General features: G+C 35.1%; 1 protein-coding gene across 1 annotated transcript; it reads left to right on the top strand.

Moving 5' to 3' along the window:
• The first annotated feature begins 11,483 nt into the window (after positions 1-11,483).
• LOC131642446 (1-aminocyclopropane-1-carboxylate oxidase homolog 12-like) lies at positions 11,484-16,790 on the top strand. The gene is made up of 3 exons (XM_058912686.1): positions 11,484-12,075; positions 15,671-15,992; positions 16,140-16,790. Exons 1-3 carry the CDS (start codon positions 11,510-11,512, stop codon positions 16,392-16,394), a joined length of 1,143 nt encoding a protein of 380 aa, XP_058768669.1. The 5' UTR covers positions 11,484-11,509; the 3' UTR covers positions 16,395-16,790.
• The last annotated feature ends 774 nt before the right edge of the window (positions 16,791-17,564 follow it).

The following is a 17,564-nucleotide window of genomic DNA, read 5'->3' on the forward strand; positions in this document are numbered from 1 at the left end:
ACACTCCCTAGTAATGATGCACATCCAAAACAATTCATATATTCATCTATACTATGCACACGAGACAATAGAGACAAAGATCACTGAGGACTTCATTTGGTTGTAACTTGGCCTGGGTTCCAAACAAGTGATATTATATGTACACGGCCATTGAAACAAAAAGGGTGAATGATCATGGAAAGCATTATTTATGTACAACACTACTAATATGTTACCCTTTTGTTTTTCACCATACAATGCATCCTTTCCTTTTCTTTAGACCATTAACACATATTTTTTTTTTCTTTTCTTTTATCATTGTCTTTCCTCTTTTTTTTTTTTTCAAAGAATGCATTGCACCACCATATTCTTTCTTTTCTTTATCTTTAAGAAACATCTCTCCCCAACTTTAAACATTTCTATCTATAAAGACATCAATGCTTTCCATTTAAGGTTCAAGTACTATTGGGTTAAGTGTTTACCAAAGAAATTGCCAAGTGAATCACTTCTCTTTATCAAAATTCATTGTTTTTTTCCTTTTAGTCACTTGACAAAACAAAAATTTTAGGCTCAAAATTGGTTACAAAAGATCACACACTCACGGGTAGCCTTGTTTAAGGTGGTTTTTCTCATACTACTCAAAAAAAAATTTGCCTCGATCCCTTCTATGCTCTAATGTCTCATACAAAGCAAGATTAAACATGAATCATTTGAGTTAACATCAATCACTAGAACACTCTTATTTTTGTACACAATGGAAGTCCACTCACTTATCTAGTTTTGTCCTATTTTTGATTCAAACACAAACAAAATTTCTAAAATGCAATGTGATCAAAACTTTGTGTAAAGCCCTTAATTCATAGTCACCTTATAATCTACAAAGCAACAAAATACTTACCTTGGTATGAACATCATCAAGAATATCATCATCACCATCCAAATTTTTGATGTTGACACACCTTATCACTTTTTCTTCTTTAGAGCATCACTTCTATTCCAAGACAAACACAAAAAATTATATACACCTTAACATATAATATATGTACACTATTCTACTACTAAAACACAATATTATAACAACAAGGGCATAACTTGCCCACACAAGCACACATTACTTAAACCAAATACTTAAACAACAAAGGCATAAGTTGCCTATAAAATATGTTCGGGTGGCGCCCACGGCCACCAAAGTACAACAAACCTCATCCCCATATGGATGGCACAAAAGTAGTTACTAATACTAACAAAGGTACTAGAAATTATGCTACTAGTTCAACAACATAAAAGTAAATAACAGAGTATTATAAAACTAAACATAAACTACATAAACAACAATAAAAAAAAATCACTGAAAATCCTCAATCCTCCTCATCATCCTGCTCCATGCCATCTCCTTCCTCTTCTTCCTCTTCACCATCCCCCTCTCTGAAAAATGGCCTCTCCGCAGGCCATGCATAATGAGCCTCATAATCCTCATTAGTAGGAAAAGAGGGAACATCCGCCGGGTTGACTTGGTGGCGATAGAGCTTGCACAGAGAATCATGAATCATCGCCTGCGATCTTCTGTTGGCATCAAAATACGCCCAATTGTACCTGCAAGCTAATTCTTCATTATACCTACCACCAGCAGGAGGAGCCATGTTCTGTGGCTGAGGATGCTGCTGGACACCTAGCTTGGGAGAGCAGTGCCTATGCACATAACCTGTGTCCACAACACTAGTGGATTTCATGCTTGCAACATTAGGGAACTCCACACCTGCATTCCTACACAGCCCCATAATCAAACTTGGAAAACCAAGCTGAGCAGATGGCTTTGTCCCTCTTTTGGTCCCACTTGAAGCCACAATCCTAATCTCCTCAGAAATGATTTGAGCCACATCCACTTCTCCACCTGTCATAATCCAAAACAAAAGACAAGACATGTCAATGGTTAGGTCAGATGTATGGCTCCTCGGCATGACATTGTTCAGGAGGAACACTGTGTACAGCTGTGCCATTTGAGTCATGTTCTTCCTGTCCATCTTCTGAATATAACCCGAAGGGTTAAGAGTGAACCCTCGGTGCTCAAAGGATAGCAGATCAGCAATCTCCTGCATATTTCAAGTCTTTGCAGCCTTTTTTCTTGCATACTCACACTTCTCACCTGCAGCACGAGGAGACGGTCTTCCCAAAAAATTGTTAATTGCATCCCTTGAAAAAGAAATGCCCCTACCTCTCACATAGGACGTGTAAGTATACACCCTTCCCTCAACCGGAATCGCATTTGCATAGAACTCGCGCACAAGGTCCGCATTGATTTGAGTATCTGGAGAAATCAGAGCTTCCCAATGGCGTTCCGCGATATTCTCCAGAAACTGATAAAAGTTACCTCTATGCGGGAGGTCAAACACCTTTTCTGGCCAAATCTTCCGACCAACCAATTTCTCAAACCTCTCCTGCTGCTCTGGTCCTAGAAACCTATGGGAATCAAAGGGTGGTGGCGGAGCAGCTCCTGAACTCGAGCCTGCCAATTGCCTAGCTCGCTTTCCCCGATCACTTCTTGACGACATCTACAAAAAACAACACAACATCGAACAAACATCGTCAAAAGCAACATTTATAGCAATTTACATGTCCATTAGTAGTGTGAAACCAGGCCCTAAACCATTACATAACATTCAGAAAACAGAACTGAAATTCTGCACTCAGCAGGGTCCGCTCAGCGGAGGGGGTCCGCTCAGCGGACCTGCGCAGAAATTCAAAAACACCTGCAGAAACAGGTCTGCACCAGAACAGCCATGGGGTTTCAAACCCCTCTCAATCACAAGTAAACATACTACAACAAACTATGAGAGGGAGGATATTCACATACAATTGATAAAACCCTAAAACTTAAAATCTAATCTAACCTAAATCTGAAACATAAACAAAATCTACTACTAAAGTCAAACCTAAAACACAATCTAACCTTAGTTCTACTACCAAAACACACTAAATCCTAAGAGAAACATAAATCTACAACCCTAAAATTTAAACACAAGATTGCAACAGAAAAGAGCACATACCTTATCTGAAATTTGAAGAGAAAAAGACTTTGAAGCTTTGAAAATGGTGGAGATGGAATCAAGTGGAATCAAGATGGAGATGGAGATGTTTCAAAAGTGTGGTGAGTTAGGGTTCTGAACCCGCTCAGCCACAAATTCCTTTCTTAATTGGGCCTTTGGACCGGTTTGGTCCATTGGGCCTCTTTTTTTTCTTCTGGTTTTTAGCAGGTCTGCTCAGCGGAGGGGGGTCCGCTCAGCGGAGCAGTAAAATTCTGGTTTTTCTGGTTTTTCAGCAGTCTGCTCCACCCGATTTTTTCTCCACCGATTTTTCAAACATCCCAAAGCACATAAAACAGAGAATACTTACAATGTTGGGGTGCCTCCCAACTAGCGCTTTGTTTAACGTCGGTGAGCTCGACGGTCCGAGGCGGCTTTACGGATCAAAAATCGGAACGGATTCCGAATTTCGATCGACTTCACCACCAAGATACGGCTTGAGTCTTTGGCCATTGACGGTCCAACTTTCATTTGTTGACGGATTTTCAAGCACAACCGCTCCATAGTCTTTTACTGCTTTGATTCGGAACGGACCCGACCATTTGGATTTCAATTTGCCCGGAAACAACTTCAACCTTGAATTGAACAATAGAACCATTTGGCCTTCTTTGAAATCCTTCTCCACAATCTTTCTATCATGATATCCTTTCACTTTCTCCTTGTAGATTTTGTTGGATTCATAGGCTTGTAATCGCAATTCTTCCATCTCAAACAATTGCAATCTTCTCATTTCACCACTTGCCTTCGGATCAAAGTTAAGCAACTTCAAGGCCCAAAATGCCTTATGCTCCAACTCCACGGGTAAATGACAACTCTTCCCGTAGACCATTTGAAATGGAGTAAAACCAATCGGTGCCTTGTATGCCGTACGGTAAGCCCATAAAGCATCATCCAACTTTTGTGACCAATCCTTTCTTGACGACGAAACTGTTTTTTCCAAGATTCTTTTGATTTCTCGGTTGGAAACTTCGGCTTGACCATTAGCTTGTGGATGATAGGCCGTGGTTACTTTGTGCTTCACACCATATTGTTGTAAGACTTTTTCAAGCTGTGTGTTGCAAAAATGTGAGCCACCATCACTAATGAGAATCCTTGGTGTTCCAAACCTTGTAAAAATGTTTTTCTTCAAGAATTTGATTACGGTCTTTCCATCCGCTTTTGGACACGCTAACGCTTCCACCCATTTTGAAACATAATCAACCGCAACCAATATATACTCACAACCAAAAGATGAAGGAAATGGTCCTACAAAGTCTATTCCCCAACAATCAAACACTTCCACTTCTAGCATATTTGTCAATGGCATTTCATTCCTTTTACTCACTCCACCACTTCTTTGACAATTGTCACAACTTTGTGCATGCAAGTAAGCGTCTTTGAATAACGTCGGCCAATAGAACCCGGATTGAAGAACTTTTGCCGCCGTTCTTTGCCCACCATAATGCCCACCATAAGGTGAATTATGACAATGCCACAAGATTCTCATTGCTTCTTCTCTCGTCACACATCTTCTTAGCACACCATCCACACCAATTTTGAACAAGTATGGATCATCCCACACATAGAATTTGGCATCATGGAGAAACTTCTTTATTGCACTTTTACTCCAATCTTCCGGCATCCAACCCGATGCCTTATGATTAGCCATGTCAGCAAACCACGGCCTTTCTTCCACCATGAACAACTTTTCATCCGGGAATGATTCCAAAACCTCTTCTTCTTTGTTTGTTACCTCTTCATTCACCAACCTTGATAAATGATCTGCCACCAAGTTTTCCGCTCCTTTCTTGTCTTTAATCTCTAAGTGGAATTCTTGTAGCAACAATATCCACCTAATGAGCCTTTGCTTTGAATCCGGCTTGGTAAGCAAATACTTTATCGCTGCATGGTCAGTGTAAACAACAACTTTCGAACCAATTAGATAGGACCTAAATTTTTCTAATGCATATACAATAGCTAGAAGTTCTTTTTCAGTTGTTGCATAATTAATTTGTGCTTCATTAAGAACCTTACTAGCATAATGTATAGCATGAAAAATTTTTCCTTTTCTTTGACCCAACACCGCTCCTACCGCATAATCACTAGCATCACACATTAGTTCAAAATCAAGTTTCCAATCGGGTGCTATGATTATGGGTGCGGTGGTCAATCTTTGTTTTAATTCATTAAAAGCTAAAAGGCATGCATTATCAAAAACAAAAGACTTATCTTTGTTGAGCAAGTTGCTCAAAGGCTTTGCAATCTTTGAGAAGTCTTTGATGAATCTCCTATAGAATCCCGCATGGCCTAAGAAGCTTCGAATTCCTTTGACATTCGTTGGCGGTGGTAGCTTCTCAATAACCTCCACTTTTGCTCGGTCGACTTCAATTCCTTTGGAAGAAACTTTGTGACCAAGAACTATGCCTTCAGTAACCATGAAATTGCATTTTTCCCAATTGAGGACCAAGTTGGTTTCAACACATCTTTTCAACACGGCATCCAAATTCTTCAAACAAAGATCAAATGAGGCTCCAAAAACGGAGAAGTCATCCATGAAAACTTCCATTGTCTTTTCTATGAAGTCCGAGAAGATAGCTTGCATACATCTTTGGAAAGTGGCCGGTGCATTACACAATCCAAACGGCATTCGCCTATAAGCAAAAATTCCAAAGGGACAAGTGAACGCCGTTTTCTCTTGATCTTCCGGATTGACCGAAATTTGGTTGTACCCGGAGTAGCCATCCAAGAAACAATAGAACTCTTGACCCGATAACCTTTCCAACATTTGGTCCATGAAAGGTAAAGGGAAGTGATCTTTCCTAGTAGCTTGGTTAAGCTTTCGGTAATCAATACACATCCTCCAACCCGTCACGGTTCTTGTCGGAATCAACTCATTCTTTTCATTTGTGATCACGGTCATTCCTCCTTTCTTTGGTACCACTTGGACTGGACTCACCCATGCACTATCGGAAATAGGATAAATCATTCCGGCTTCCAATAGTTTCACCACTTCCTTTCTTACAACTTCTTTCATTGTAGGATTCAACCGGCGTTGAGGTTGAGCTACCGGTTTAAAATCCTCCTCCATCATAATTTTATGCATACAATAGGCCGGACTAATTCCTTTTAAATCGGAAAGAACCCATCCTATTGCCTCCTTGTTAGCTTTCAACACATAAATTAATTTCTCTTCCTCCTCTTTAGACAATGAACCACTAATTATCACCGGCTTCTTACCACCTTCTTCAAGAAAAACATATTTCAAATGGGGCGGTAACATCTTCAATTCTAATTTGGTTTCTTCCACCTTTGGCTCATCTTTCAACTCCTCCATCTTTGCTTCAAAAGGACTTATCTCTTCAAAATCATCAAGATCTCGCAAACACTCTTCAATCTCTTTTTCTTCTTCTTCATTGAGAACATCAAGAGCTTTGGTTAATGTTTTCTCAAGAGGATTGAACACATGAGCTCTACTTTCAACTTGCATGATAACTTCCTCCATAGCATCAATTCTAAAACAATCACTTGTATCATTTGGATGTTTCATTGCTTCCGAGAGATCAAAACACACTTCCTCATCTTGGAACCTCAATTTCATCAAACCATCATCAATGTCTATCATCATCCTTGCCGTCTTCATAAAAGGTCTTCCTAGAATCAACGGGGTATCAACATCTTCCTCCATATCAATGACAACAAAATCAACCGGAAAGAAGAACTTGTCAACTTTCACAAGTAAATCTTCCGCTATCCCAAAAGGCATAGTTGTAGACTTGTCGGCTAATTGAAGTGTCATTCTTGTATTTTTCATATCCACAATGCCTAACCTCTTGACCATGGATAAAGGAATCAAATTGATACTTGAACCCGTGTCAACCAAACCTCTTCCAATATGAATGTCACCAATAGTAACCGGCAAAGTAACTCTTCCTGGATCTCTTTCCTTCCTTGGTAAAGTACTTTGAATGATGGCACTACATTTAGCATCTAGTACAACCGTTTCAGGCTCAGTGTAACTTCTTTTCTTTGTGAGAATGTCCTTCATAAACTTGGCATATTTTGGCATTTGCTCTAAAGCTTCTCCAAAAGGAATATTAATTTGCAATTGCCTAAATATGTCAAGAAAACGAGCATATTGCTTCTCATTATCTTTCTTCGAAGGCGCACGAGGGTACGGTAAATTACGAACGGGAGGACTCGTAACTTTCTTCTTTCCTTCTTTAATCTTTCTCTTTTTCTCTCTATTTTTTTCTTCTTCTTCGTCACTTTTTTCTTCACTCTCATTTTCAACTAAGACTCCCTCATTTTTCTTTGGTTCTACTTCACTTTCCACCTCTTTCTCCTTTTCTATCCTAACTTCCTCCTCCTCGACCTCCTTCTCCACTTCACTTTCAAGCACCCTCCCACTCCTAGTTACAACCGCTTTGCAATGCTCCTTAGGATTGGTTTGAGTGTTTGCCGTGAATGATGGTCCGGGTTGCTTCTCGGCTAATTGTTTTGCAAGTTGGCCGACTTGAGTCTCTAAATTCTTTATTGCCGCTTCATTACTCTTTTGATTCGCCATTGATGCTTGCATAAATTGATTTAGAGTCTCCTCCAACTTTGAAGGCTTGTCTTGAGAAGGTTGTTGTTGTTGATAAGGACTTTGTCTTTGTTGATAATTATCTTGTCTCCACCCTTGACCATATTGCGGTGCATTAGGCCTTTGTTGGTATCCACCTTGGTTTTGGTAAGGAGCTTGTCTTTGTTGATAGCCTCCTTGATTTTGATTCGCCATGTAATTCACTTCATTCACCGGTGGACAATATCCGGTAGGGTGGTCTCCACTACAAAGCTCACACGAAGCAACTTGTTTGTTCTTGTTAGGATCATGTAATTCCTTGAGTTGTTGAGGTAACCTTGCCATTTGTTTTGTAAGCTCCTCCACTTGTTGAGAAAGAAGCTTATTCTGAGCAAGAATAGCATCATTGGTTCCTAATTCAATAAGTCCCGGTTTCTTTTGAACAACTCCTCGGTTATGTTGCACCTGATGATCATTCCTGGCCATTTTCTCGATTATCTCTATTGCCTCCTCTGCTGTCTTAGCCATCAAAGAACCTCCAGCAGTAGCATCCAAAAGAAGCTTCGGTTGAGGTTGTAAGCCATTACGAAAAATATGAATCTGGGTGAGTTCATCAAAGCCATGACTCGGACATTTTCTCAACATTGACTTATACCTTTCCCATGCTTCATTAAGAGTTTCATTCACACCTTGAGAAAACACTGAAATTGCTGTTTTTGCTTCAAGCAACCTTGACTGAGGAAAGAACCTATCCAGAAACTTTTCTTCTAACTCATTCCAATTTGTCATGGTTTGAGTAGGTTGATCAAGGTACCAATCCTTTGCTTTACCAATCAGTGAGTGAGGAAATAATCTTTTAAACACTTGCTCTTCCTCCCTTTCAGGTGCTCCGACTGCTCCGGCAATTTCATAGAACTTTGTCAAGTGTGTATATGGGTCCTCATGATCAAGTCCTGCAAAGGGACTAGCATAGAGTAGTTGAAGAATGCCAGTCTTCATTTCAGAATTTCTTGCATTGTTGTCATTTCGTGCAAACTGGGCTGCTCTTCTTGGACTGTTAGCACATGGTGCTCTTGGAGGTGGTGGTGGTGGTGGGTCTTGTTCTCCATGCCCTGCCATCTCTTCTTCTATAACTTGTGGTGTTGATGAAGTAGTTGCTTCTTGGGCTAATCTTCGTTCTTTGGCTAGTTTCCTTCTTCTTCTGGTTTTACTGTTCAATCTCCTTGCAGTTCTTTCAATTTCTGGATCAAAAAGAAGCTGATCTGCTGGGACACTCCCACGCATAAACCAGAGCTGAAACACTAACCAAAAAGTGAGCAAAGACTAGGTAATAATAATAATATTTATACTCAAAACACACAAAAACTATTGCTATGCTTATAATATCTTAACGCCAATCCCCGGCAACGGCGCCATTTTGTTAGAAAGTATAGGATAAGTATTTTTAGTATCGTCTCCTCAGGGATTGATGCGATATTATCGCCGTTCTACAGCTTAGTGTATTTTGAGTTAAGGCTCTGGATGTTTTTAGTATCATGAAAGATAAATAGCATTAAAAGAAATTAAAGACAATAAATTCAGGTTTAAAAACGATTTGGTAAAACTGTGTCAAGATTAGTGTTCATTAGTTTGCTTCATATGTACTCTAAAGATTATATATATGAACCTATTCATGATTAATACAATCACGTATCCTCTCGATACTGTTTATCTCTAAAGCAATATCGTGATTATTATCATATTCACCGTCAGATGATCTCTCATGCCGACAATCAACATGATAATCTTAAAAGCTTGATACTTGTGAATATCAACTCACAAATCTATCTCTAGAGTTTGTTTATTAATAGATGAATATCTTTTAGGTCTAGCTTTGAAACATATCTCTCAATAGTGATCCAAAACAACAAATGAAACATAAATAACAAGATATTCACCATGTATTAATCATTAACCAAGTTCATACATAATAGATCAAAGAAAGTACATATTTAAAAACTAACTACCTCTAATCTTGACACAAGATGAAACTTAGCCCTCCATATCCATGGAAGCTTCAACAACAAGCAACAAACAAAGATTTAGTGACATCAAACTCAAGAAGATCAAAGAAAGATGTTTGGAAATCTTGATTTTCTCTTAAGAACTAATGGTTTTTCTCTTCTCCTCTTGCCCTAACTTTCTCTCCAAATGTGTGTTATGATAAGAAAAAACCTAACCATGCTTAATCATCAATTTTATGTGGCTAAGAACAAAAGTTGAAAAAGTAGGTCCGCTGAGCGGAGGGGGTCCGCTGAGCGGAGCAGTAAAAATATCTGTTTTGTCTTCAAGGTCCGCTGAGCGGAGAGGGTCCGCTGAGCGGAGGTAAATTTTCTGCTCTTCACTGCCCACGTCCGCTTCAGCTCCGCTGAGCGGACTTGCTGATGAAAAAAACTGCTGCATCACTGCCTGGGTCCGCTTGGACTCCGCTGAGCGGACCTCCTTGCACAAAAATTCTTCTTTTTGCATTCCATCCTCATTGCAAGCTTGTTTTGATCATTCTTCTCATTCCATCTTGTCCAAAAATTGTTAAAACCTAAAGAAAACATAACAAGAGTTAATAAACTAACTTAATTTAGAAAATAAACATAAATTTATTTATTTACATACTATTATATCAAAAAGTAATCAAATTTGGCACAAGAGTTTCAGAAATACCACAAAACATATATACAAACTATGCACAAATGGGATTCTAACACTATCCAAGCATGCAAGGAAGCTATATGGATCCAAAGGTTATTGGAAGAGCTCAGACACAAGCAACCAAAAATTATTGTGTATTGTGACAGTCAAAGTGCCTTGCACATTGCAAGGAATCCAACTTTTCATTTCAAGACAAAGCACATAGGAGTTCAATACTATTTTGTTCGTGAAGTAGTAGAGGAAGGGAGTGTGGACTTGCAGAAGATTAATACTAAAGACAACTTAGCAGATGTTATGACAAAGCCGATCAACGCTGACAAGTTTTATTGGTGCGGATCCTCATATGGCATATCTAAAATGTAACAACATGGAATTAGAAAGTTAGAGAAAATTTTGAATGAAAACAAAATGACTTTAAGTGGGAGATTGTGAAGACATAAAGCCATATTTGTTTTGTAGAAAGAAAATGTCAATGTAATAAGAATCATTGGTTACTAAGATGAAGAGAATTTTACATAAAAAAACACTAAATATGTATTCACTTATTAAAGTATATGAGACTCTTTTAAATAGAGAACTCATATTGTAGTTTTAACAATCATCCTATAATCATTCAAGAGTTTTTTAATTAATTGTGTTTCTTCTCATTTCAATACTCTTCTCTCAAATTTTAGTTGTGTTATTATTATTTCATACTATTCTGATACCCAACATCTGATTCAGACACAGGTGCAATTCAATTTTAATTTGCAAATTTTCAACTCGGTTTCATAAAAGTGTTAGAGTGCTAATACATTTTTTAAGTATCTTTTTTTATTACTAGAAAACTGCCACCCGAACTAAATGTTCTCTACTCTACGTTGGTCGTAATCAACTTAATATTAATTCTTCGTTTTAGTATGGAATAAATGCATATTATAAAGTTTAATTTTTCTAATAATACCACTTATTAAACTCAATATAATAACACTACTGCTTATTAATTTTTCTTTTTTTTCAATTATATTTAAAATCATTATTCTAATAATACCACTTATTAATTATTTTAAACAATGCATACTTTAAAATTTAAATTTAATATGATAATTTTATATAATATGAATATAACTAAGTTTTCAACAAACTTAAAATAAAATATTTTTTCTTATAAATATAACTGAAGGCAAGACCTATATTCCCACAAACCAACTTCAAATATCTCTTCCGTAGTGATAAAGAAAAAGCTATGAGTGAAAACAAAGTGATGAACACAAACCTAGAAAATATCAAAGAAGACCATGAACATGTTTATGATAGACACAAAGCATTGAAGGCACTTGATGAATCAAAAGCAGGTGTAAAGGGACTTGTAGATGTTGGTGTATCCAAAGTCCCTAAAATATTCATTCATGAACATGATAACAAACATACCATTTCCAGTTCCACCAATCTTAGTATTCCACTCATAGATTTTGGACCTCTATTTACCAACCCAACAAGCTCAAGTTCACGTCTTGAGATTGTTGAGAAAGTAAAGTATGCAAGTGAGAAATGGGGGTTCTTTCAAGTGGTCAATCATGGGATTCCATCCAATGTTTTGGATGATATGCTTGAGGGAGTGCTTAGGTTTCATGAGCAAGAAAGTGAAATGAAGGAAGAGTTTTATTCTCGTGATATTAATACTAAAAAGGTAAATTATAATACTAATTTTTTTGATTTGTTTGTTACTCCAGCTGTTGATTGGAGAGATACTCTTTCTTGTATTGTGGCTCCTCAACCTCTTGATCCTCAAGAACTACCTACAGTTTGCAGGTATATGTATTTTTCAGAATTCTATTATGCATTGGTTTTTTATATAGTTGATTCATATTGAATTTATCCCAATTTTAGCTATGAATTTAATGAATCATTCATTTTACCGATGTTTATTAAACATATTCGCATGTGAATTAATTAATGATAGGACATCAAGTATTCTCTATTAAATTCAACGTCAATCATTTCTAAATCAGCTAACGATTACATCGGTTGATACTCCATATTTGTAACCAATAAATAATACATCCAAGGTAGATTTAAGAACCCGATTGTGTTTGAAGAAAAAATCAATTAATTTGTCAATGAGATTGATGGTTTTCTTAAAGTCATTGATTTCAACAACTTCACGTGAACCATCTTTTTTTCTTGGGTACAATAATAAGACGTAGGAACGAGACATTTAGTACAATAATGAAACATCATGAGAAAAAAGATATTGTGGGAATTGGGCGCCACAAAGGAATTGATAGACATAGACATAAATGATAGGAGGAAAATTATATAGAAATGTGACAAAATCATCTAATAAAACTTGAACATAGGAATAACAAATATAAATAAATGAGTCTAAACTTGTTAAGTCGATGTAGTTAAACAAGTACACATTCCACGTGTCATTTATAAATAATTATTTATTGTTATACTCTATACTTACATAACTTAATTCACATGTGTCACTTTTATATATATATATATATATATATATATATATATATATATATATATATATATATATATATATATATATATATATATATATATATATATGTGGAGTATATGAAGTAGGAGAGTTAATCACTTGAATATCGCCAAGATCATTTCTTTAAAATAATGATTACTCCATCTTTTTCTAAATAATTTTTTTTTAAATAATTATTATTATAGATGGGTCCGTTTGGTACAAATGAGTGGAAGGAGAGGAGACGAATTTTAATAGAGAGTGATTGGTTCAAAAGAAGGGAGGGAAGGGGAAGGGAGGAGTTTTATTTAAAAATATATTTGGTTTAAGAGGGGAGGGGAGGAGAGGAGTTTTATTAATAATTTACAATTTTATCCTTATGATCTTATATAAGTGATATGATATTCAAATATGAAAAATGCATACATATTTTTTTGGTAATAAAATTATTAATATTGAAGGACTAAAACTTTATAATTTACCATAACGTTAATAAATTATAAACTAAGTACACTTGATTCAGATTATAACTCTCTTACACAAATGAAACTATATGCTGATAATAATTTTTAAATCGTAAAGAATCATCTAACAAAACAAATACATAAAATAAATTATTACTAAAATTAATGATTTAAAATTTCTAATAAAATGAATAAACAAAAAATAAAATAAAATGAATAATTTAAAACTTGATATAAAAGAAAATATGATATGATAAATAACAAAATTAGAAGAAAAAATGGACATAAATAAACATTAAAAAATTATAAAAATAATATAATAATTTTGATTTATATTAAGTACAAAAATTTGACAATAATTTATAGGTAGATAACAGTTATAATAAGTTGACAGAAATAATCAGAAAAAAATCACATTGAAGCAGTAACACGAAAGAAAATAAATAATTTTAAAATAATAAAATTAAACTGAAAATATTTTTGTAAATATAATAATTTTTTACATATTAAAATTCACATTCCCTCCCCTCCCCTCCAAATTCCCCCAATTCAAAGGAACACAAAAAGTGTGGTTTAGAAGGATTTTGCTCATCTCTCCCTTCCCCTCCTAAAATTTGAACAAAAAATATTTAATTAAAATTTTCCCCTCCTCTCCCCTCCATCTACCCCAAATCAAACCCACCCTAAAAATGCAATATAGTTCTTAAAATTAAATTATCTTAGAAATAATAAATTAAAACAATCTCAAAATATTTCATCCATATATTTCAAAAACTTTTAATCATGAATACAAATCAAAATATCAACAATTAACCACATATCTAATATTCTAAATTATCAAAACTAAATAATAAAATATATAATGATCTAAACGGGGCGGGTTCGGAAGATGATTCAAGATGAATACTTCCTCATTACTCGACTCATCCCCTTATTTTATAATAAGGAAAAATCCAAACTCGAACTCAAACTCAATTAAAGTTGATTTTTCCCTTCAAATTCAAAACATATTCGAGTCAATACCCACAAATACAAGTAATGTTGGCATGCCTAATTAGAGGTTGGATTTTACTTGTCTTCAAAATTAGGAACAGTCTTCGAATTTGGCTAAAACCATTAAAAAATAGGGAATTTGTTCCTTTTTAATTGCAATTTATTTTTACACTTAAAACCTAATCAATTTTATTATTTTTCAAATTATAATTTTTATTTTATTTATAATATTCTTAAAAATTTGTTAATTTATTAGAAATTTTCTATCTTTGTAATAAATAATTAGGAATAATTTTGAAAAAATATATAATTAATAATACTTTAAACTTTGAAAATGATATTTAGAAAGGAACAATTTAAAAAAAAAAATAAAGACACTTCAAAGAGAAACAGATAGAACAGTAATTCCCCCCCCCCCCCCCCCCCCCTCCCCTCCAAATTCCCCCAATTCAAAGGAACACAAAAAGTGTGGTTTAGAAGGATTTTGCTCCTCTCTCCCTTCCCCTCCTAAAATTTGAACAAAAAATATTTAATTAAAAATTTTCCCTCCTCTCCCCTCCATCTACCCCAAATCAAACCCACCCTAAAAATGCAATATAGTTCTTAAAATTAAATTATCTTAGAAATAATAAATTAAAACAATCTCAAAATATTTCATCCATATATTTCAAAATCTTTTAATCATAAATACAAATCAAAATATCAACAATTAACCACATATTTAATATTCTAAATTATCAAAACTAAATAATAAAATATATAATGATCTAAACGGGCGGGTTCAGAAGATGATTCAAGATAAATACTTCCTCATTACTCGACTCATCCCCTTATTTTATAATAAGGAAAAATCCAAACCCGAACTCAAACTCAATTAAAGTTGATTTTTCCCTTCAAATTCAAAACATATTCGAGTCAATACCCACAAATACAAGTAATGTTGGCATGCCTAATTAGAGGTTGGATGTTACTTGTCTTCAAAATTAGGAACAGTCTTTGAATTTGGCTAAAACCATTAAAAAATAGGGAATTTGTTCCTTTTTAATTGCAATTTATTTTTACACTTAAAACCTAATCAATTTTATTATTTTTCAAATTATAATTTTTATTTTATTTATAATATTCTTAAAAATTTGTTAATTTATTAGAAATTTTCTATTTTGTAATAAATAATTAGGAATAATTTTGAAAAAATATATAATTAATAATACTTTAAACTTTGAAAATGATATTTAGAAAGGAACAATTTTTTTTAAAAAAAAAAAAAAGATACTTAAAAGAGAAACAGATAGAACAGTAATTGCACAAATAAAGCTAATCACTTTAACTGTTTATATATATAACTCCACTCTTTATTAGACATCGTATTCTCTCTTTTTATTTTTCTAATTTAGGTACATTAATATTTTCACTCTAATTCCAATGTTATCTATTTTTACATATTTACATGCAGAGATATAATAATGGAGTACTCTGAGCATGTTAAGAAAGTGGGAAGAATTCTATTTGAATTGTTTTCTGAAGCATTAGGCCTCAATTCAAGTTATCTTGAGGAAATTGATTGTGCAAAAGGACTTTTTCTACTTTGCCATTATTCTCCACCTTGTCCTGAGCCAGAATTAACTTTTGGCAGCAGTGCTCATTCTGATAGTAGCTTCCTCACAGTTCTTTTACAAGATCAAATTGGTGGCCTCCAAGTTTTCCATGAAAATCAGTGGGTTGATGTCACACCGATTTATGGTTCTTTGGTCGTTAACCTAGGCGATATGATGCAGGCAAGTCCGCCTAATTTCGTGTAGAAATTTATATCTATTCGTCTATCTATCTATCTATTTACTGTTAATAAGAAAATGATTTAGTAGAAAATTGTTACCTCTCTATAACTTGATTTTGTTGTATAAAGACTATTTATTTTTTTGCAGTTAATTACAAATGATAAGTTTCTTAGCGTTAAACACAGAGCTCTAGCAACAAAAATTGGTCCAAGAGTTTCAGTGGCATGCTTTTTCAGGCAGCATCTCCCACCAGAGAATTCAAAAGTATATGGACCTATAAGTGATTTATTGACACTAGAGAATCCTCCGGTTTACAAGGAAACATCCGTGAAAAACTTAATTTCACATTACTATGGAAAAGGGCTAGATGGTACTTCTGCACTAGATCACGTGAAGTTATAACCCCGGAGGAATCAATGAGTAAAGTTACTCCAAATGTGTAAGAGTGAGAGTTTTAACATGTCTTCTTGGTAAAAACTCCAATCTTGATTTTATGAATCTAAGGCTAAGTTAAGTTAAGAGGTCGATTTGTTATGATTTGGCATGTTGTGGTGTGGGTCATTTGGTCTGTTTGTAATGATAAGTTTTTTTTTCTTTTGATTCATCAACAAATATGAAAGAGGTGGAAGATAAGACTATGTTATAGTTTGAAATCGGTTTTTTAACAAGTCATCATTGAAATCATCATCTTTCTCTGATTGACTTCAGAACCCTATCATGCGTATGAATCAATAGCAGGTCAAGAATTCTGACATATTCTAGAGGCGTTTAGTGGATTTTTGGTGTTGCTTGTGGTTTCTAGTATGATTGTTGTGAATTCAATGCCAAGAACAAAGTATAAAACAAGGAAGAATAAAGGACAAGGAAGAAGAGGAACACAAGAATTGGTTATAACTGCTATTCTTTCGCTTTCTCTTAGAACAAGATTACAAGTTTACAAGAATAACAAATAACCTCTCTCACCCTAAATTAGGATTTGCAGCTTAACAATGATGAGAGACTAGTATGTTATTTATAATAAAACCTAACATACTAACTAATGGGCTTTTTCCACAAGGCCCATTACACAAGCCAACTTAATAAACAAGCTAACTTAACAAATTAGGGTTTAAACACTAAAACCTAATTTAACATGCTAACAACCCTAGCATCTTCGACACAAGCATGTGAACAACCTTCGACTTCATGCTTAATCCTGTCGAACCAAGAAGCTACCCTTCGACCATACTAGAGTTCGATCCAATATCTCACAAATCTCCACCTTGGATCTAACTCTACAACATCAATTTGGACAGACTAGCTTTCTTCATGCAGCTTTATCAACTGCATACAGTGGAAAAACTTGCAACTCGGCAATGTCTTGGTGATCATATCAGCAGCATTGTCTTCAGTCGAAACCTTCAGCACTTGGACTTCTCCACGCTCGATTACTCCTCTGACGAAATGCAGCCTCACATCAATGTGCTTAGTTCGCTCATGATAGGCTGAATTCTTCGACAGGTGTATTGCACTTTGACTATCACATTTAACAGTGATACCTCGACCTTGAAGTTTCAGCTCCTTTGCAAAACC

The sequence above is a fragment of the Vicia villosa genome, unplaced genomic scaffold, assembly GCF_029867415.1.
Source record: "Vicia villosa cultivar HV-30 ecotype Madison, WI unplaced genomic scaffold, Vvil1.0 ctg.005027F_1_1, whole genome shotgun sequence".
Classification (NCBI taxonomy): domain Eukaryota; kingdom Viridiplantae; phylum Streptophyta; class Magnoliopsida; order Fabales; family Fabaceae; genus Vicia; species Vicia villosa.